This window comes from Nanorana parkeri, unplaced genomic scaffold (genome assembly GCF_000935625.1).
Source record: "Nanorana parkeri isolate BGI_ZX_2015 unplaced genomic scaffold, ASM93562v1 scaffold450, whole genome shotgun sequence".
Lineage (NCBI taxonomy): Eukaryota > Metazoa > Chordata > Amphibia > Anura > Dicroglossidae > Nanorana > Nanorana parkeri.
Genome location: NW_017306718.1, coordinates 1,132,824 through 1,155,362, shown reverse-complemented (window position 1 = coordinate 1,155,362; position 22,539 = coordinate 1,132,824). Strand labels below are relative to the sequence as shown.

General features: G+C 38.9%; 1 protein-coding gene across 1 annotated transcript in view; it reads left to right on the top strand.

The window, feature by feature from the left end:
• Nucleotides 1-22,539, top strand: part of ESR1 (estrogen receptor 1) — a 78,689-nt gene that overhangs the window by 31,574 nt on the left and 24,576 nt on the right. The window contains exon 3 of the mRNA XM_018560332.1: nt 8,190-8,516. Coding sequence (XP_018415834.1) covers nt 8,190-8,516 — 327 coding nt within the window. The remainder of the gene's footprint in view (nt 1-8,189; nt 8,517-22,539) is intronic.

Sequence of the window (22,539 nt, the reverse complement as noted above, 5' to 3'; positions counted from 1 at the left end):
GTAAATGTATTTAATGCATTTAAATGTATTTAGTTGCTAACAAAATTCTTTGTTTACGTCTTGATGCCAGCCGGCGGCTAGATTCCACGGTCCACAGCAGAATGTAAACAATGGGGAGCAATAGCCGGCCTGCTATTGGTTATTTCAACTTGCAATAGCCAAAAGCTGGCTGGCTAATGCACCCACCCTCTAAGCAGAGGAGCAGACCTGAGAGAGAACTTTTTCACACACAACTAGACTGAACAATCTGGCATAGAGTGGTGTACATAGAACAACCTATCTACTCTTCCCTTGCTTGGCTCGAAAAGCCTTAATAGAAAGGAATCTGCCTTCCTGTCTGTTCCACACCCTATCTACTTCTGGTGCCTTCTTAAAGTGCCAAAGCCTTGGCCCTCATAAAGGGGTGCAATAACAAACGACACCCTGGGTAAAATTTGACAACTGTGCGTTAGGTTTACAGTTTTGGTACAAATTGTATTATAATTTGTCCCCCTTTGGGAAGGAGCATTGTTATCTCTTGTTGTCCAGGGGAAACCCTATCACAATCTCCCCAAAAGAAACACACGCAGCAGTAAGACCTGACAAAGTGTGTCTCCCCAGTAGGGACATGAAAACAGTAAACAAAAAAATTACAGAGGTTATATCTAACCTTTTCCCTCTCTATTTAAAACGAAAATTGGCTGTACAGTAGATGAATTATAATCTTGACATGCACACAGTGAGCACATGCTACCTGCTCAGTCCTTAAGATTCCCATCTAGTTACTACTATAGTCCATCAGTTCAACAAACCCTCTTTTGTGAGAAGTCTGGTGCAGCCCTGCTTGTAATGCAAGAAACACACCCTCTGCAGCCCCTTCCTGTCTCATATACCAAAAGCCAGATGAAAAACCATGGTAATAGATGTTTTTCAAATATGTGAAGCGGCGCTATCACCCAACAAGTAAACACTGTCGGTAGAGGAGAAAAACGTTAAGATCAGGATTGGTCTCATCTGAAGGAAGGAAGGAAGATCACAGCTCCAAATAGTGTGAGGAAGGAGTTTTACTTTATAAGAAGCGCTTTGAGACCCAAGGGTCTGAACACGGAGGGGAGAGGCTTATTTATCAGAGCACTGGTGTTTTTTATGAGCACTTCAGCAAAAAATACACAAGAAATTACAAGAGTGGGCAGAGTGACGCACAAAGAAAGACTAAAACAACACTTTTTTTTAAGAGAGCTGCCTGCGTTTAATGAATTGATGAACACGTTGTTTCAGTTATGTGTTTTACACACTGACACAGGACGTGTGCTATTTTATTAGTCATTTGGAGTTTTTTTTAGATTATCACCTTGGGATTTACACAAACAGTTGACTAGAAGATTTAATTTGCAAAATATTTGAATTTTTTTTCTCTCACAATAGTATTGTTCACTATAATATTTGTTTTTTGCACATATTATTTGTTTACTTGTTGGGTGATAGCGACGCTTCACATATTTGAATGATATTAATGCAGGCTCATGCGGCCAATTTAAGTGAGCAGCTGTAAGGAGAAACGGCCAGTTTTCTTAGATTAATCGAGCGCAGAAGTTCCTGTAGATAATTCACTGGTATTAGATGTTGCTGACAGCTACCCATCCAACTCAAACCTACCTTCCAAGTATAAATGTGACTGGGGATAAAGGTAGAAAGTTAAACAGCATTGGAATCAGTTTTAAATGTCAAAATAGCTCTGAGGCTTAAAGAGAATCTGTAATTGACCTAAATGGTTCTCTTGAACCACACTACACACTAATACTTACCCGCGCTGCTCCATATGTCAGCCCTGCCTTACCTTTAAACTGTGGTCAACAGACTTAAAATGGCCAATTATTGGGTGTAGGGAATCTGAATTTTACTGTTACATTCCTCTGTAAATTTACAGGTCTATTCACTAAAGGGTGAAGGGTTTGGAGAAGGCAGACAAAGTAAAAAATCTTTTCCATATTCAATTTTTATTATTTCAAAACAAACAAAAAGAAAAAAAAATTACTTTAACATATAATTGTTCTACATCGAGGTACATCGGAACAGTTCATATCCTAAAAGACAACAAATACCGGCACCGCCGGTTGCAAGAAAAAAGCCCAATATGATGTTGGTAGATACAGAAAGGAGGCTGCTCCCACCGGTCAACAAGACCCTCGATCTGGGAAACAAAAGATAAAACAGAGCGCCTCCATAGTGTAAAAAAGTTATTTATTTGAACGGCACACAGCTGAAAATATACTCACAAAAGGTCGATCGATAAAAGTCATGCAAGAGATGAAGTATGAAACTCTGACAGCGGGAGTCTCACGGGGTGAAACAAATCAAAAGTCCTCTGCCCCTGTGAGTTCGGATGGTCTACGCGTTTCAGGGGCACGCCCACTTCATCAGAACCTATCCTACATTAAGTGTCGGTGGGCAGTCCTCACTCCCGCCCGGTCATACTGCCGACCTGCTGAGTGGTACTGTCCGTCGCCTACCTCATACAGCAGCTGTAACCATAGTATCAATGAAAAATATACACTAAGAAAAGGAATAAAAGAAAAGAGGAAAAGGAAAGGGAAAAAGGGGAGAAGGTGAGGAAAGGAAGGAAGGGGAGTGTGGAGAGAGGTTGGGTATTAATTTTTACTATTTACTATGCCCCTTTCACTACAGAAGTCTACCCCTTCGTCATTTCTTATCCTGGTGGTATATTTTCTTCGTGTAGACTGTTCTCTCCCATGTCTTGTAGGTTTCCGGGTGATCTTATAAAGGCCATCCATGGTTGCCAAGTGGATTCGTATTTTTTATAATTATTTCTCCGGATAGACGTCAGTTCTTCCATCAGTCTGTAATATTCTACTCTACTGTGCCATTCGCTTATAGTTGGAGTATTAGTTTGGTTCCAATGAAGTGGGATTAAGGTCTTCGCGGCATTCAGTAGTGGTACTACCAATGATCTTTTATAGGCCCTCATCGGCAGGTCCGTAAGGTGAAAAAGTTAGACCATTGGGTCTAGAGATAATGTGGCCTTGGTAATCTTCTCTATTTGAGCTATTACCTGGGTCCAGTAAGATTGTATTTCGGGACAAGACCACCACATATGTATGTACGTACCCTTATGGCCACAATTTCTCCAGCATAATTCCGTCTTAGATGGGACATTTTATGTATGCGTTCTGGTGTATAATACCACCGTGCCATAAAACGGAAAGTAGTGTTGGAACACTCCAAGTCCTGTTCCCATTGATTTAGATATAATGGGTAAGGACTAAGTTGATATTTTAATAAAATCTTATAAATTTGAGATATTCCATGACGTGGTGATTCTGATGCAAAAAATATTTTTTCCAAAAGTGTAAGCTGCGAGGTAGTGCGAAAAGGCTTTGGTAGTGATGAAATAAAATGTGATAGTTGCCTATGTCTCCACGTGTCAAATGGGTAAGTCCCCCATTGTTCTCTAAGAGATTCTAACGAAAGTGGTCTATCTCCACCACCGACAAAGTAAAAAATCTAAGCCAAAATAGCTGATATGAAAATATTCTTCAATTTTGCTCACTTTCAAGTTCAGCTTTGTTGTCCTAGGTTGTTCACTTCTCCTGCCTTCTCCAAACTCTACACCCTTTTGTGAATAGCCCTGTTAGTGTCGTTGACTGTATCTATCCTATTTAGCATTTAAGTATTTCTGAGCTCTGATGGTCTTCCCTAAGGTTTTTTGCATCTGCCTTTTTTTGTGAAGGAGGTTCCAGTAATTTAAGTGGGAAGGACAATCACTGAGTTATAATAATGTATCTGACCCAACCAATCCCAAAGGTCCTTATTTAGAGATATGATTATGGAAAATTATAAATATTTGGGGCACCTTTCCAGATTGTCTGGGGAGGGCGTGTGTCTAAAATGATCTGTACTTGGGCTGTGCCTCAGTCTGGGACATGTGCTAAAGACCCAGGTGGTCTTCAGCTGCCTGCTAGAGAGGATATCCAGAAGTAGTTGGGCTTGCAAAGAATATTCTTTGTGAAGAGTGTTGCAGATGAGCAGGGCAAAAGCTACTGCTGGACACTGTAAAAAGGATTCATTGCCCACAGATCAAGGTGTCTTTGATTGCTATCAGAGGGTCAGGAGCCGTATTTATTAGAAAGAGATCCACTGCTACTCAAGAAAGACTGTGACTGTTCTTACGGGGTCACAGATCTTTCTGACTGCTTTCACAGGGCAATTACTATTACCTGTTAGTTCAGAATATTTCTCCTATTTTGGGGTATCCTGTACACTTAAACTAAATTGACTGGCTCCTAACCTAATATTGTCCTCACTATACACTTGCACAATATGCACTGAATCTTCTGGCTTGTCTGTCTGCCTGTGAGAAGTTTCAGCTCAGCAGGAGGTTTTGTGCCTCCTCTGCAGCCTGTTCTGGAGCTCTGGTTCCATCCTGCTACTCAAAAATATTTCTGGCAATTGTCTCTCAGATAATACACTTGAATTTGTGTTTCAAGGTAAAGTCTGCCTTGTCCCTCCCTAACCCTAACCAGCCCCTATTTCTACCTTAACCATACCTGAAGTTTATATTTTGACAATTTTTGAAAGATTAGGGATACAGGGATGAGAGGAGGTGCAGAAAGGGTGGGGGCCCTCCTTAACCAGATTTGCCCATCACTAGTTTCGAGCATGTTGGCAGGAGGGCTCAGGGCACATTATACATGGATTTAAGTGTGGGGGATTACAGTACAGTACTGGTTGCAGTACTTTCTGTGGCACTGATCTGGAAGCAGTATGCAGATGGAAAATTCTGCTGTTCTAACCTAACTTGAAAGTTTTGAAAACTAAAACAGTGTATTACTTTGCACATGTAACTAATTGCTTTATTAAGTAGGATATAAATAAATCTCTTCAATCATTTCAGTCATTTTAACTCAAGAGACATCTTTTGTGTCTCTTGAAATTAAAGCTGTGTCTTCCATCAAGTGTGCCAGATCAAGATAGACTTAGTAGAAATACAAACGTATTAATATTTCCTGTTGCTATCGTTTACCAAAAGAAAACCATTGTAATCCATTATACTGTTAAAACTAATATATTGTCTTTTAATATCAGCATTTGTTAAGTCATGTCCATAATATTTCAGATTTTAGTGTTTATTTTTTGTGATTGTAGATTTCCTCAAAACTATAACAAGTACAAATATATGATGATACAGAGCTATAAAGTTGTTAAATTGCTTATTTTATGTTTGTTTAAAATATTCCTAAAAGAAAGGCGCCACATTTACAATAAGTATCCATTATTTGGCAAGAACATTTGTAGCTTATCTTGTAATGAGATAAGTCACAAACGTGAATACAAATCTACAGCCTAAAACGTCATAAAATCCAAAAGTCTTATAATGAGAACATTGTCTATCTGGGAAATGGTTAAATGTTAAAGGTAAAATAAAGGAATCTTTTTATTGACTTTTTAGTCTTTTTTTTTGTAATTTACATCTTGTTGTGAACTTGGTAAGAGTGATGCACAGCAATGATTAGAATGATACCATAAAATACTCAAATAAAGATAATTCTTGGGATGCCTCCCAGATGAGTTCAAATGTCTTGTGCTATGTTGAAGAGTATGATAATAAAACAAATTGACATGATATAATAAAGTAAGCAAAAGCAAACAATGACAGTGGCAACACATTGCTTATTTAAATACTTTAGTTGGTTAGGCTAAAAAAACAGAGGGGGAGCTAAAATGCAGTGGGAGAGTCCCATTGTGTTTTGGCACTAAACCCTGCCCCTTTCATTGAGCTATTAAATGCCAGGACTTCAGTAAGCGGTAAAGGCTCCAACACTTGATAGTTGCATTATAGGGGTGGTGTTTAGCACAGGTTAATTACTGGCACAGGTCAAGGTGTAAGAAAAATTGGTGTGATTTCAACTAATCATAATAACAATAATAATAATATGACTACTAATAAATAATATCTGTATTATTTATCAACACTCACTTCTTACTGTTCGAGAGGGGTAGGTCAGCTAAGAAACACACACTGTAAACTGTAGGTTTAAAATAATGTACTGTAACAGAAATTTAAACAAACATAGCTTGAGTACTGATAAAGAGAAGGGAACAGTAATACCAAAAACAACAAATCATATCAAAGAGTACTACCACAGGAACACTAGCACAGCAATAGCAAACTAACAATATTAAAATAACACTACTAAAGCCAAGACGGCACCAACCCAACACCTCTACAACATATAAAATATGATAAACTGGTTGGCATATCTTCTCAATTGAATGTATGGCTATTACTCATTTACACAGGTTCTGGACTGTGATTCCCAAAATGGCTACTTTCCAAAATGGCTCCCTCTCAGATGGCCTCCTCTCTCCCTCTGATGGCCTCCCTCCAAAATGGCTTTCTCTCCTTGTGAGGGCCTCTCTCCAAAATGACTCCCCCTCCTCTGATGGCCTCTGCCTCTTTATTCTAACTAAGCCAATTCACTATCATTTGAAACCCTTGATTGGTCCACAAAACCTAATCAGAGCTGTCTCATGATAGTGATTGGATCACAGCTTAAGTCCCTTTGATCTAATAACACCTAGGTTGTCCAAAGGCCTGACTGGCTCCATCTTGCCTGGGAAGAGTATATATGCATAATATCTTGTGTTAATTTCCTAACCCAAAATACCACTTTGTACATTTTAGCATATCAAGGTGCCCATTGATCTCAAAGAGGCAACACTTCACATGTACTAAAAGGTTGAGATCTGCATGGCATATTAGCATGCTAACAAACTAATTTCTTTTATTTACACTAATCTTAGAGAAGCCCAATTTACAATTCTATTCACATCTGGGTGCATACATGTATACTTTTGGCTAATCATATGTCTTCCAATCTACTCATCATATATTATTATTAAATAGATACATTTATTTTATTTGTTAGTCCAATAAGAAAGGTATAATTGCACACTGCAATACTGCGTTTTTGTCTTTTTTGACATATATATATATATATATAAGGTAAGCTGTGTAAATGGGAACACATAATTAAAAAATAGTAGGGTTTTCTCAAATTTGACTTCAAAAGTGTAAGTACACCTTGAAGCAGTCACCTAGAGATATTGACTTTGGTTTATTGTCCAGAGTGCCCTGAAAGCCCCCAAATAATTATGTATTCCATAGCATAGTAGACGCTATGCCACATGTCCCATGGCTCTCTGAACAATAGAAATGCACACACTGCAGGTCATGTGAAGCAGCTTCAAAGTTCTAGTAAGAAAGTCACTATGCGCAACCAGAACGTAAGCTTGGGGACTTCCACGGTACGGTGAAGACTAAAACAATGTATACACAGCTACCTTTAGGAGCCTAATATGGAAGTCTCTTGCTAGTTGGATCATTTTATCCAAGAAACAGGTTCACTTTAAGCCTATCAAGTGCGCATCATTATACAATGTAAATAGATGTACATTTTAAGCTTCTGAATGGGGGTGGAACTGAGTGGGTAGAGAAGATAACATGGGTGGAAGGAATTTAGGTATGTTCCTGCAAATGAGTTTTATGATAAAATTAGATATCGTATCTGAAAACCTTTTGGTTCTGAAAACTTCATCAATCACATGGGAAGATTTGAAGGGGATGCCAAGAAAAAAATTATCTGTTCACTTATTTCTCAGTAGCTGCTGCTAAACCACAAATATTTATGATATGATTCTATCAGGATCCAATCTACTACATAATTGAAAATTGTTTATAAATTGTATCTAATTCTAGTACTTTACATGGATAGGTTTAATTCTCTATAATCTTTAAATTATGCTCCAAGTAAGACGCGCGTCTTGGTGAAAATGTGCGGTCAAAAAACAAGCACATCTTGCAGCCCAAACTGATGCATTACATTTTTTTGCAGCATTTGTTGTGTGTCGGGCAGTCCATTGAAATGACTGAGCTGCCCTATGGTGACATGCAACAAACGCGCCACATGTTTATGTGCACAGCAAGTGTAAATGCGGCCTTAGTAATCTTTCTACAACTTTAGCAAACAAACCCACTTGCATTTTATATTAAATACATGTGTCATTTGGCAGAGAAAGGACACATTTTAGAGTATGATGGCAGGTTTGTCAGATTACCATAGGTTAAGTGTGTTCTTCATTATGGCAGTTATGTTTGAAAAACAGTTTTATAATATATAATTTTTTTCCAGGTATCAGAAAGGATCGCAGGGGAGGACGTATGATAAAACACAAACGACAAAAAGAAGAGCAAGAGCAAAAGAGTGAAGGCAATGCATCAGAGATAAGGACGGCCTCCATCTGGGTCAATCCCTCTGTGAAAAGTATAAAGTTGAGCCCTGTTTTGTCTTTAACAGCAGAACAGCTTATCAGTGCCTTAATGGAAGCAGAGCCACCCATTGTTTATTCCGAGCATGACTCAACCAAACCACTCAGCGAGGCTTCCATGATGACCCTGCTAACAAACCTTGCAGATAAAGAACTGGTGCATATGATTAACTGGGCAAAACGAGTGCCAGGTAATCACCTACTTAATCATTACTTTTTAGTTTTTTAAGATTTCTAGAAGTGCTCATACACAGGTCGGTTTTCATAGCTGTTTTGGTAATACTAGAATTAAAATGAGGATGTTAATTACTCCTAATGCAAATCACAATGTATTTGAGACATGTGTGGTCAAAATGGTAGATGTGTGTATGACCACAGGTCTTTTATGTGATAATCTGTGTCTAGGGGATTACATAAGAAAGAAATTAGACAATATAAAGGAACAATAGCATTTCACCTCCTGACTAAATGTTAGCCTTCCTTAGGGGTCCAAAAAGGGCCTAATAATAGCAGATAATGTTCTTTATTTTGAGAATCACTTGAAATCAGCAAGTGAGTTCTAAACACCTGGGGGGAAGTAACGTTCACTTCCCATTTTTCAGAAAGGCTTTAAGAGTTCACCAGAAAGAGACTCCATGCAGGACATCCAGTGGCAAATGAAACTACAGAAAGCTTAAGGTCTACTATAGGACACACACAGATTTTTCTTTTCAGATTTAGCCTCGAGAACTAAAAAGGTGGAGCAGAACCCTTAAAACCATTCCTGACTAGGTACAAGAGCAATGACTCTCTGCGGGATAAGTTATTGTCGGACGTTGAATAGCAGAGAAAAAAGTAAGAGGGGTAAATGAGGGACTAAAGAATGTTTTTGCAATATGACTTGTAGTGGAGGGAGATGGCATCCCCTTACCCAGGTGCCAGGATATGAAAGTACTAATTGCATGAGCAGAAAAATCTCCAATTCTCAATATCCAGTCTAAGGTTCACATATTGTACGAATTTAAAGCTTCAATTGATTTGTCGTCATTTCACTGACTATATACAGATGTTAAGGTCAATTGCTACCTGGAAATATTAATTTAATGAACAATATATTCAAGTGTGGGTGGAACACAATTATTAGCATCCAGCTTTTATGTGGCAATCATTTTAATAGCATTAAAATGAATGGCAATGCACCTCCCACACCAGAATGCCCGGTAGGTGCAATTGCGTGGTACAGTGCATTAATCGCACGGGACTGTGCGATTAACACACTGTACTATTGTGAAAGTGCCCCTTAAAATACTGACAGACACACTAACCACAGACACAATTTCAAACACTCACAGACATTCACTCACACACACACAAACACACACATACAAACTCCCAAAAAACTGTAGTGGATCCTCATCCTGGGGTCCAGTGTGGGCTGCTGTGCTGTGACGAAGCTCCATCCATATGTGCATTGCTTGTATAGCTCCCTTGCACGCCCTGTAGAGGTGCTGGGAACCAGAATGTGATGTCACTCCAGTCCAGGCACCTCTACAGGGCGTTGGAGGGAGCTGTAAGCATGCAATATATTTTCGGGGTAGGTCTTATATTACAGAAATCCCCGAAGATAGCGCTAGGTCTTATTTTCGGGGTAGGTCTTATTTTCGGGGAAACACGGTAGGGTAAGGCTGAGCAGCCTCTCACCTAGCGCAGTGAAAGGCATGCGGCGACCCACTGAACACGTGGTTGCGACTTACGAGTTGAGAACCACGGCCTTACAGTATTTCCATCTTCTGCTGCTGGCCTGCCCCCATTCTCCGATTACCATTTCATGCTATCATTACCAGCATCTTGTAGCATTGCTGACACCATGACCATCGCCGACCTCGTCTGCTGCCTTCCACCATTACCATCTGGTGCTGCCTTTACTTGCCTATGTTGGTGCTCCAGCAATGCAAAGGCACCAAGCATAATTTTTCTGCAGCTAGGCATCAACTGCAAAGTTTGTAATGGTATCCTATGTTGTACCTCAAAGTCTCCAGTGTATTCTGGTGATCAGACACTGTTAGGGTACCACACATACTGTTTCCACAGTTGGTCCTCAGCTGTAAAATGTATAGAGTTTGCTGCAGGGTAAATCATGCTCTGTGTCTCCTAGTTTGCTGCCTATTCCACTGCTCCAGCCATCAACAATTATTGTGGCTACTATCTCTCCAACTTTGTTTACTCTAATTTCTTGATTAAAACCTACCTGCTTTCTCCCTGTTAAATTGGGGGTAACAATTGTGCTTAGATACTGTACATGGAGTCAGTATAATAAATATATTTGAACTTTTTTATGCAATACAGGCTATGCACTAGTCCTTCATTATTGTTGTCTCTGAAATAATACACTCTAACTTTTATTTCATGATAAAACCTGCCTTAAATCTACCTCTTCAATTGTAGCCTAGTAAAACATATATAAAGTGCAGCGATCCTACATAATATTTCAAAACACCTAATGTGAAAACAATAAAAAGTATGTCTGAGAGTAGATGAACCATTGTACTTGGAAATGTAATCTGAGACAAATAGAGTACTATTAAATGTAGCTTAGAAAGGTTTTCATCTGAAATTATGCTACGCATGAAAATGACTTTGCAACATTTCTAAATATATGAATAAAAGATTCTATTCTCAGAAAGAATGTGATTTCCATAGAGGTTCTATTGTTAGTAAAGAGTATGTTTTTATTCACTTCTATTACAATCATCATTTAGTTCCAATACTGGATCTCCTATGTGACATATCAAAAGTATACCTTTTTGAAGATACTGACACATGTATGCCTGTTTATTAAACATATAACAAATATTAACAAACATGTGACACTTCTAAGGATAGTGTAATTTTAGAAGTGTGATTTTTGATATATTGGGAATGGGTTTGTGTAACAGCAGACAGGGACCATATAAAAAAGTTGTGGACAAATAAAATCAGCTTCTCAAGCAGATTAGACAATTTTGTTATGATATTTAGCGCATTGGAATGTGTCATCCACAACAAAAAATGGCCTTTGTCTTTTTCTGTGTTTTCCCTGTTGCCATTTTTCTTGGCCGGTTACATGCAGTGAACATGCCTAAGGGCTTGTTAACACCAAATGCAGACCAGATCTGCATGAGTTTCTGCACATACAGTGCAGTGTTTTTTGATGGGTTTTTTATGCCTCGTTTTTGACACGTTTGCATGTGTTCCAGAGCAGGAAAAATAGGGCTTGCTGCAGTTTTTTACATGCTCTGGAACTGAACACTGCAGTGTGAACTAGAGCCCAAAATACCATTGGTATACAGTGGACGCAGTTTTGATCCGTTTTGTAACTGCTCTGCTCTGCGCTTGGTGTGAACTAGCCCTAAGATCCTGCCTAAGACCACCTGCTATTACCTTTTTATTACATTTATTATTTAGTAAAAACTTGTATGCGCTAGTTGTTACATGCAACAAAGAAAAGTAGATGCAGATTTTTTTATACAGATACTGGTGGGTGCAAGACTCAGATTCAAAGTTTTAATTCAATAGGCTGCACCCTTTTATTTTACTCCCCAACCAAAATCTTGGCAAATGTGTCTATATGAAAAATACATTCAGTATGAAAATTATACAGTATACACACTGCAAACATTATTCATCTAATATAAAAAAGGCTAATAAAATAATAACGACAGTAAAGTAATAACTTCACAAAAGAAATACATTAACACCTCACCCTATGCTTTATTTTTACGGGTTACTGGGGCATGATTTTCCTGGACTCCAGGTCTTGCCAACTGTCATTGCTTACCAATGAGTCTCAATGGTGAAAAAAGCTATTTTTTTGCTTTGACCCCCGGGAGTAACATGAAACTAAGCGGTCTATTTAAAAAGGAGAATGGATATCAATATAAGCTCTTTGCTGGGCATCAGATTTTTTTCTTACAAGAATTTCATAAAATTCAGGCAGTGGTGTGGGGCCAGAGTGTTCTCTGCATAAGATGTAGAGAACACTCTCTGTTAGGAAGAAAGGCAGGTCATATGACTTTGGCAGGTCATATGACCCTCGGCTGGGCACTCCTCCTCCAGGCCCTTCTTCCCTTTCATGAAAATGAATGGGGCTTTGCTTGCCTTTGAATGTTGACGATCCTAAAGTGCTATTTGCATTTGTAAAGCACAACACTGTGATTTATAAATGTATTGTAACAGAAGCATGATTTCAATAAGGCCATGATGCTGTTTTATAACTCGGTGTAAAAAGAGGGCACAGATGAGGCTTTTCAGGCTAAGAAAGGTAGAAGCAAACAACTTTTTGGTGCATGCTCTTAGACAAAACTTTATTTGTAAAAGCTGCAAATAGATAACAGGTTCACTGTAAACTATCTTTATCTGGCATTAATAGTGAGGATCAGGGAATCTAAGAATGTTGAGTCTATAAAACATTTTATTGCCAATTGAAGCAAAAGAGCTCTGCAACATTTTTCGCTGGGCTCAATGCATTAAAAATCCTGTAAAAGCACAGTAAGACAGCTGATAATTGTAAATGTGTGCTGTATTTTAAACTTCAAGAAGCATCTCCAAACATTAATGATACCTAGTTTAGTAGCTCTTTATGTAGAAAGTAATATTACTTCACACGCCTTTATGTAAAATCTAGCATTTAATATTTGTTTGTGGAGTTATTTGGACATTATCTGTGTGTATAGAGCATCTAAAAAGGGTCATACAATAGGTGAGATTGCAAATGAGTATACGTCCCGATTATATCATTTTATTCAGGGCCGGCCTTAGGCCTTTAGGCGCCCAGTGCGAGAAAGCTCTACAGCGCCCCACAGTGACAACACCCCCAGTAATCACACCCCTCAGTGGCCGGCCGGCCTTATTTCCAATATCCGCACCATTTAAAGACTGCCATTTTGTTAAGCCCCAAAGAAACATATTCAAAAGTATGATAAAAATAAAACTTTTATTTAAAGGTATTAAACTTGTAGGCACAATATAAGTATTCTTATTAAAAAAAAACAACAGAAGGCAAACAAGTGGTAAACAATAAATGTCAAACTAAAATAGAGTCTCTAAAAATAAAGAGTCAGGTTTAAAAATAAAAAACAGTTAAATGAATGAATTACTATTTGCCCGAATATACAAAAAATTTATTCGGGCACATAATAATTTATTTGAGAATGTTCTGCGGCCATGTTGGCCACCGGCGCATTCTGCGAATGCGTGCCACCACCTTGGAGGCGGGGAGCATGATGTCACATGACGCCATGCGTGTGTGGCATCAGGTGACATTACACGCCGATATAGGTGCCGCTATCTTGGTGTATACCTAGATATACACCAAGATGGTGGCGCCCAACACGTGCGGTGTTATATGACGTCATGTGCCCTGCCTCCAGAACACGCCAATGGCTGAATCCAAAATAGCATAAAAACTTGTTTTGTTTGATGAAACGAATGAAAACTTTTTTTAGTTTTTGTTCATTTAATCTGAAATGCATTTTTAGTCATTGCACATGTCTAATAATACGTGTGTGGGGGGTAATTTTCACTTTTTTCAAATAATTTTTTACATTTTTTATTTATTTTTTTATTTATTTTTTACTGTTGGGGGGCTTCGGGGAAATATTAGAGGTCTAAACAGACCTCTGACATTTCCCTTTTAAAATAGAAAAGAAATTGAGGACACAAACTCTGAGGAGGAAGCGATGTCATGTCGGAAAGCCAGCGGCGCAGAGGAGAGAAGCCGCCCCAAGGACGAGCTGTGTCGGCTGCCTGGCACCCTTGTTGCCATGGCGCCCTGTGCAGCCGCACAGCTCGCACACCCCAAAGGCCGGCCCTGATTTTCATGATGCTATACCTTAGCAACCTTAGCTAGCATATAGCAGTTTATAGACTGTTGCATATCTAACCTTTAGTAAGTCTTATTGGCAGCCAATAGGAATTTTCTTCTCAGTTTAACTGTCACATTATTTGCCATACTAGCCCCGCCTCCCATAAGCTTCAATTCACAAGAGCTTAATTTTCATCCATGTGACTGTATTTTTCAAATGTCATTGGACACAACTGAAGACCATCATGTTTTTTAAATAAGAATTATTATATTGAATTATAAATGGAACCTATGGTCTCCTAACTGTTTCAGGATACTACATGTTGATATCCTGGTATTAAAAATACCATACAGCTGGAGAAAAGGTCCTCCTTTTAATGACGCTTTAAGAGTGGCATGGAAAAATACCAATCTTTTCCATTACTTGCTTTGGAGATGCCGTTAACCTTTTACTGCCAAAGCCATTCTTGCATTTGTTTTGCACATGTTAATATGCACATTTTAGGCCAGAAGATTACTTAAACCCCCCCCAACGTATTTATTTTCTTAAAGAAGAGACTCTGTAGAAGCATTTGGAGGCAGTGAAAAATTGTTATGTCACACAGACACAAATTTTAGTGCACACAGACACAATATAATACCTATTTTTGTGGTAAAATAATAAAGATGAGGTTGCGTCAAGTAAATGCATACAAACATGTCAAGCTTCCAAATTGTATGTCTGAAACGCTGAGAAAATTTGGTATCCAAAAGTGTCCATAAGCGATGATTTAAAAGCCTTTATGGGTCATCAATTTAGAGTTAACTATGTAGAATAGCCCTAGAGTTATTGTTCTCCCTCCAGCATGCACAGTAATACTTAAAATGTGTGCTTCAATATTTGTTTTAACATGTAGGCACAGGCTAGACATGCGTCTACGTTCGTATGTGCCTATTTATGGGATTTGCATTTGTGACTTTAAGCAGCCATTAGGGGTCTGTTAGAGTGTGCTTGATTAGCCTCCTCCCTGGCCAAGGAATGGGGGCTTGATGCATCCAGTTTCCTTCTTCACAGGGACCATTAGCTCATGGATGATCGCTAATTTCCCTCCGCTCTCCCGTCTGACACACACCATGGGCTTACTGAGCACCAAGCAGGGGCAGCAGAATCCCAAGTACATAAGGGGGTCATGTTTGGGGCTGCATTTTTTGTTAGAGCCTCCAAAATCACTTTTATTACAAAGGTGACAGTTGTAAACCTTATGACAGCAGCATTGAGAAGGTTAAGCTGTATGTGGTGTTATGGAACAGTATCATTTACACGGACAGCATCAATGACACCACATTCTGGCATCACATATTTTGGATGTGTAACTGATTTTTAAACATTTACATTATTGCTTGGCTTAATGACAGCACCAGTAGGACCCTAAACTAATTAATTACAACATGAAAAAAAGTTTTTTAGATAGTTTTGGCTGTGGCACCTGATTCTGTATCCAGTTATAATAGTCCTGAATTAAGAAGTAGCAGCTGCAATAGATCTAAAAGCTGTAGGAAATCTGTTATTTTTTAAAGCATTAGATTGTAAGCCCTCACGGGCAGGGCCCTCCTTACCATCTTGTCTTGAATTGTATTGTGACTGTAATGTCTTCCTTATATTGTAAAGCGCTGTGCAAACTATTGGCGCTATATAAATCCTGTATAATAATAATAATAATAATAAAGCATGCACATTTATACAAACTGGCTGGTGGCAAAGGTCTGGCTAGGTCCACAGTATAGTTTGTGAGTTTGTTTGTTTGTTTTTTACTGCATTGCCTGCACAAAAAGAACACTTCAGAACCACAATCCCCAAAGTCCCCTGAAACATCTCCCACCCCCTTTTTCCTAAATATTCACAAAATACTCAACAAAATTGACTTTAGGTAGATTTAAGCACTTGAGTAGTCAGCAAATAGAAAGAGCTCTGCAGTGTGAACCTTTTTTAACATATCTGCTGCTGACAGCACCGTTGTGGTCTCTAGCCTCTGCCTTCAGCATCTCAGCTATGGTAAAAGCAGAAGCCATTAGGGTACCAGAAGCATGAGAAAACACATGACTCCGCACCACAGGATTTGGTGGCAGCAGCACCTCAATGAGATAAGTCAGCAGCAAAAAGACTGCACTCCTCCTCCGCAAGGAAGCATAGCAGCCACATTCTTTTAGAGTGCTGGTATTGCACCATATTCTTCCTCTTCCCCCTCCTTCTCAAAGACCCAGAGCAGCTGGGTTTTTTATCAGGTCTGCTAGTGTACCCTTATTTGCCTCCTCCTCAGGGGTGCATGAGCACTGATCATGCACCCTTTTACTCCTGATTCTCCTTATGGTTGTATAGCAGTCATTTTTTTGGACTGCTAATGTACTTTTTTCCTCCTCCTCAAGGGTGCAGAGTAGACACTTTTTTTTATAGTGTGGCTCTTGCACCCTTCTTCTTCTTTTCAGCTAATCCTGCCATAGCACTGTCAACCACCCTTTAATGCAAGTTTGTGGCCTGTGCTACACCACACAGTGTTAGGTACCCAGCCTCCACTATTTTTCTTAGAATGCTATATGTCAGCTAACATTATTTTGCACATAAGACCATCCCTACCTGTTAACAGCATATGGAATGCCATGAAACAGCAGGAGGCTTGGGGCTTTTTGGTTTTGGCTGTGAGGAGGAGGATTAGGGTGCTGAGAGTGTAGAGGAATGTTGATGTGCTGGCACTGAGGAGAAGTAGGAAGATTGGGATACTAGAGAAGTGGTGGGGTACTTGTGATGAAACGGAGGTTGAGGAGGTTTGGATTGCTGGCCAAAAGTATTGAACGTCAAAACAAACAATTGTTTGCTATCGTTTTATTTCCTGCCGATTGGGTGCAGGGGAAGCTAGAACTGTTTTTTTCTACATCATCTATCTCAAAAACATAGTTTCTAGCTCCTTTTTTTCTTGTTTTTTCTTGTACGGCTATCCCTTCTCTGGTAAAGCAAACAGGCAGGGGCAGCAATGCAAACTGAGTATTATCTTTAGAAAAAGGAAGACCTAGGCCTAAATACCACCTTGTCCCTACAAAAATAAAATATGGGTTCCTTGCAAGATAAAGAGCCCAGTCTCTGTTCTTATAGATGTGATGGCTACAAGGAATCCCACCTTGTAGGTGAGAATACCTTCCTCAGAGGTACCGAGCCGAATAGCCAACCGGAGTGCCGCTCTGCGGCATTTGACTATCACTGCCGTTCGTCCCCTATGAGAATAAGGGTGAACGGCAGTGAGTGAGCTGCCGGAGCTTCAGCTCAGTCAATCCAGATGTTGGATCGGCTGAGTTGAACTCCTACTGCATTTCGGCTCAGCCAAACATGCGGATTTTAGCCAAAGTACGCCTGAAATCAGCCGTACAAGACTTAAGTGAATAGCTGAACAGTGTTCGGCTCACTGCACTTCAGCTTTGTGATTAACCCCCTTAGTGGATGGTGTCCAGTGCCCTCCTTTAAATGAATACAGATATTTATTTTGAAAAATGTTACAATGAAAATAACTGCACACAAATTGCCAAGTACTGGCCACTTGTTACCTTGTTAAATTTTACCAGATGGCAATGTAATTCCATTTAATGAGTTATGGTGTGTTTCCTACATTGACTGTCAGCCTAACATATCTTTTTGGCTTTACATATTCTGCTTCTCCCACACACCAACTTGAATGTTCTTAATTTGTACTGGTCAGAGGAAATTGCTATAATTAATTTTAGAGTCAGTTTATCCTTTGATGTGACATCATCCACAGTTTCATAAAAGGGGTCCAGCTTGGCTTCCATTTATATTGGCTATGTATACAAAATGAGGCGGGAAAACAAAAGATGAATCTTTTTAATGAGTCGCGACACAGTTGTGCTAATGTTGTAATTAAAGCTGCTGTAATAACATCTCATTACTTTACTTATTTCTCCATCCTTATGGAAAGATCATTGACATTGGTAAAACCTAGATTGGCAAACACAAAATCAACCAAATCATTTATATTCATTGCTAATTATTTTTACATGTTTTTCAGGATGGAATAATCATTTTTAAAAGCGAAAGATATCTGAAGGTTTAAAATGTCTGCAGGTGTCTTTAGAGGAGATTCATTTTATTTTCTAATAGCGAAATGCAATAACCAGACCTTGAACTTCTTGGGCTTAGCTTCAGTCTTTGGACAGAGTACATCATGTTCTAAAAGTTTCTATTTGTGGACATGATGCTGTGTTAGTCTTGAAGTTAATTCTTCTACTTTAATTTCCTGGTATATTAGAATACAAGCCGATGTTCAGAAAGCTCAGATTTGACCAAATTATTATATTTTGAGATCTGTGGCTGTATACCTACTAAAACCATATGAAGCACGTATGAAACCAAATTAGATTACATTTTTAACTCATAAACAAATGTACATTTTAATAGGAACTCGCAGAAATTTATTTTTACAAAATCCTTTGATGTCATTTTTATTGGCTTTGTGCAGTTCAAATTCGCTCATCCATGTCTTTATGGAACTTGCTTTGTGCACTGGTGCACAGTCATGTTGGAACAGGAAGGGACCATCCCCAAACTGTTCCCACAAAGTTGGGAGCATGAAATCATCCAAAATGTCTTGGTATGCTTATGCCCTAAGAGTTCCCTTCACTGTAACTAAGGGGCCAAGCCCAACCCCGGAAAAATAAATCCACACCATAATCCCACCTCCACCAAATTTGGTAAGTACCATTTTCCTGGCAACCGCCAAACCCATTCGAATCCATCGCATTGCCAGACAGAGAAGTGTGATTCTTCACTCCAGATAATACGTCTCCACTTCTCTAGAGCCTAGTGGTGGCGTACTTTACACCACTGCATCCAACGCTTTGCATTGCACTTGGTGATGTAAGGCTTGGATGCAGCTGCTCAGCCATGGAAACCCATTCCATGAAGCTCTCTGCACACTGTTGTTGTGCCAATGTGAAGGCCACATGAAGTTTGGAGGTCTGTAGCTATTGACTCTGCAGACAGTAGGCGACTTCTGCGCACTGTGCGCTTCAGCATGTGCTGACACCGCTCTGGCATTTTACGTGGCCTACCGCTTAGTGGCTGAGTTGCTGTTGTTCCCAGTTGCTTCCATTTTGTTGTATTACCACTAACAATTGACCATGGAATATTTAGTAGCAAGGAAATTACTCGGATTACTCTTACTGCACAGGTAGCAACCTATCACGGTACCACGCTTGAATTCACTGAGCTTTCGCTGTATCAGTTTTCCTTTTTACAGGCTAATCACAGTTTCTACAAATGTTTCTGTGTTTCTGTTGATCCTACCTGAGTAACACTGTCCCTGTAACTTCCTGCCCACTGAACAGAAATCTGAAACAATGTTGTCAGCTTCCCCAGCTATCTTCTGTGAACTGAGTTGTCACCTGAAGACAGGAAGTATGTTACTGGCTGGATCACAACATAAACTAATGCAGCCACCTCAACTAAGGACTAGTAATCTGCAATATATTAACACGTTGTTTTTAGGTTTAGCTACACTTTAACACAGTCAACAACCTTTGCAGCATTCACAGAGAATAGCTCTGCACCTCCAGGTCCAGTGCATTTTGTAAATTCAAATATATGTTCCTTATATTGAAATCTGTGAATTCAGCATCCTTGAAGGCAGCCTGATCTGGAGAAATCTGCTTTGAGAGCTGAAGGGAACGTATTATCTCCAGTACTTTGATATCACATGTTAACAACAAAATAGCTCTATATGATTTGGTTTCTGCAGTACTACAGTCGTCTCTCTAGTCACCAACGGTGGTATTTGTTTCCACGCATATGGCTCATTGTCTGAATTAGAATCAATGCATTTTCATAGGATTTATAGATTTCGATAGGTAAACCATTTACACTTGGGGTGTTATTATTTTTAAAAAAAACTAGGTCTCCTCTTCAGCATTGGGAGAGTCAAGATACTCTTGCTCTTCTATTGATAGCTTTGTAAAACAAGTACTAAGGGCTTGGAAGTGGAATTAGACTGTTGTTTAAAAATACTATATACATCTGTAAAACCTTTAAAACTCTGCCAGAATACCTCTCCTCAATTTATTTTTTCATTAAAAAAAATCATTGGTTTTTTTTGTAACAAGATTTCTATGTGGCTCCCGAGCCTAATTCAAGTTATCCTGAGTCACCGTGCTTGAGTTAGCAATATACTCTGTCTCCACTTAACTTACTGCAATCATTACCACATCCTCTTCCATTCCGGTTTTAGTCTTTATTTGACTAAGCTCCTTAATGAGAAGGCTTCAGAGATATGTTTTAGCAGTGTATCATGTTGTAAATAAACTTGTTGGTTCCACACTTATTTCTAGAAAGTTTTCACTTCTGGTATCAACTGAATAGGGTATATGTTTTAATTAAACTGAGCCTCTAGGGATTTATCTTTTAGGGTTGCTTATTTGTACCATCTATCCTACCAAAGCACACTTCAACCAATAATGGAGAATGGTCAGTTGGCCCTCTGGAGGTATATATTGAGCTTTCTTATTATATAATAAATCACTGTGGTTACTACCTGCAAGGTCACTCTTAGATAATTGCATGTTATTTTGAAAAGTCCTTTTTATTTTAGGAGGCGCAACTCTCCATTTATCCACCCATGCAATTCAATCTCTGAATAGAAAACCTCTTCAACCAGCAATGTAACTGAAAAACAAACTAGACTAAGATTTAGATTTTTGGTTAGAACAGCTCAGAGTCTGAACCCCTTTATACACCATGACAATAGTCTTGAGTGTCATAGCCATGTTTTGAGATTGCTATCATTATAATTTAGATAAAAAAGAACACATGTTGGGATTAAGGCCAAACCCCATATAGTATTTCAATCCTATAAGGTGCTTCCTGTTCACTAGTATAGGTACTGGATTTAAAGTTGGACATCTAATTTTCTCTATATTTAGGAAAACAGGCAGCAAATACAAATCATAACATATCTGAAAAACTGTCAGAGGAATCATAATGGTATAGTTCCTAAACATAAAAAATGCACTGAATGCAAAGCTCTCATACAAGACAAGCAGCACAAGGTCAGCTTTTTACTTGTCAAAAAGGAATTAATAGTAATCGTTTGTGTGTGTTACCTTATTGTGCCCAGTTCTTCCCCTGTCTGCTTATAGACCCCCAAAAATGCTAACATGGGCTACATATAAACCAATGCAATCAACAGAACATAGTAATTAACCAAAAAATTTAACCAGCAAGCGATTTCTGACCTTTTGTAGCAATTAGGAGTCAGTGAGATTTGACGCGTGAATACCCCTAAGGGGCACATAGAGGTGATTAGCATTGAGGTGACTGAAGAAGTCGAACCGGATTTGTTGATCAAGTTTTGTAAACATTATCACTGGGTGCCTCTTGCACATGAAAATATTGGTGGACTTACACAGAATGGATTTCTTGCACAAGTGCTTTAGACTCATATCGCACACAAACAGCACAGATAAAGTTTTTTTTTTAAGATTGTCTTTTATTTTTATGAACATCTGTTTTCGTTATTACTATGTTTTTTGGACTGCATTGGTTTATATGTAGTGCACATTAGCACTTTTGGGTTTATTAGCATACAGGGGGAAACGCTGGACATATTAATGTAACACATTTGTATAATACTAGTAATTGTGGCACAGTTGCTTAGTTTTTAGGTTAAAGACACGGTGCAGAGTTTCTTACAGTATATTGAATCATTTTAATGTGCTTTAAGAAAAATAAAAATGAACGAGCATCTATGCCTGGCTGCCATCACATAACATATTCAGCCATGTACACACATGGTAATTAAGCAGTATGCTCTGGGCTTTTTTTTTTTAGCCTTTCTAGTTTCTAAGAGAATGTTTATTTCTATCTAGCCATTGATCGGCCTCTTGAGGATTTTCAAAGAAGTGTACCGCTCCTTTTATTACCATTGTTGGCTTTGCTGGGTAAATCTTTGAGTGGGATAAAAGTGTCAATTGCAGCCTTTCCTAACCTCTGTACATCTTGCCATTTTATTTTTGCATTTATTAGGAGAAATTCAGAAATAAGGACATTTGCTTTCCATATAATTGTTTCTCAATGTCTGTAATTTAAGGATCTGGCCAGTATGAATCTGAGTAAATTCCTCAGAGGGAATGGCCTATCAAGAATTTTATAGGTGCAGTCAACAGCATATAGGAGGGTGAATATATTCTTGCCAAATACATTTAATGTAATTCCTGAGAAAGGGGGTAGAGGCGGGGGCAGAGTGGCACCATTCAAATAGTGGTTGTGATCTAACTGCGCTTACAAGAGTGAGGGGCTTGAAGTATAGGTTCAGAGTCTACAGAATGTCTCCAGTAGGTAGCCCCAAGCTGACACCTACCTA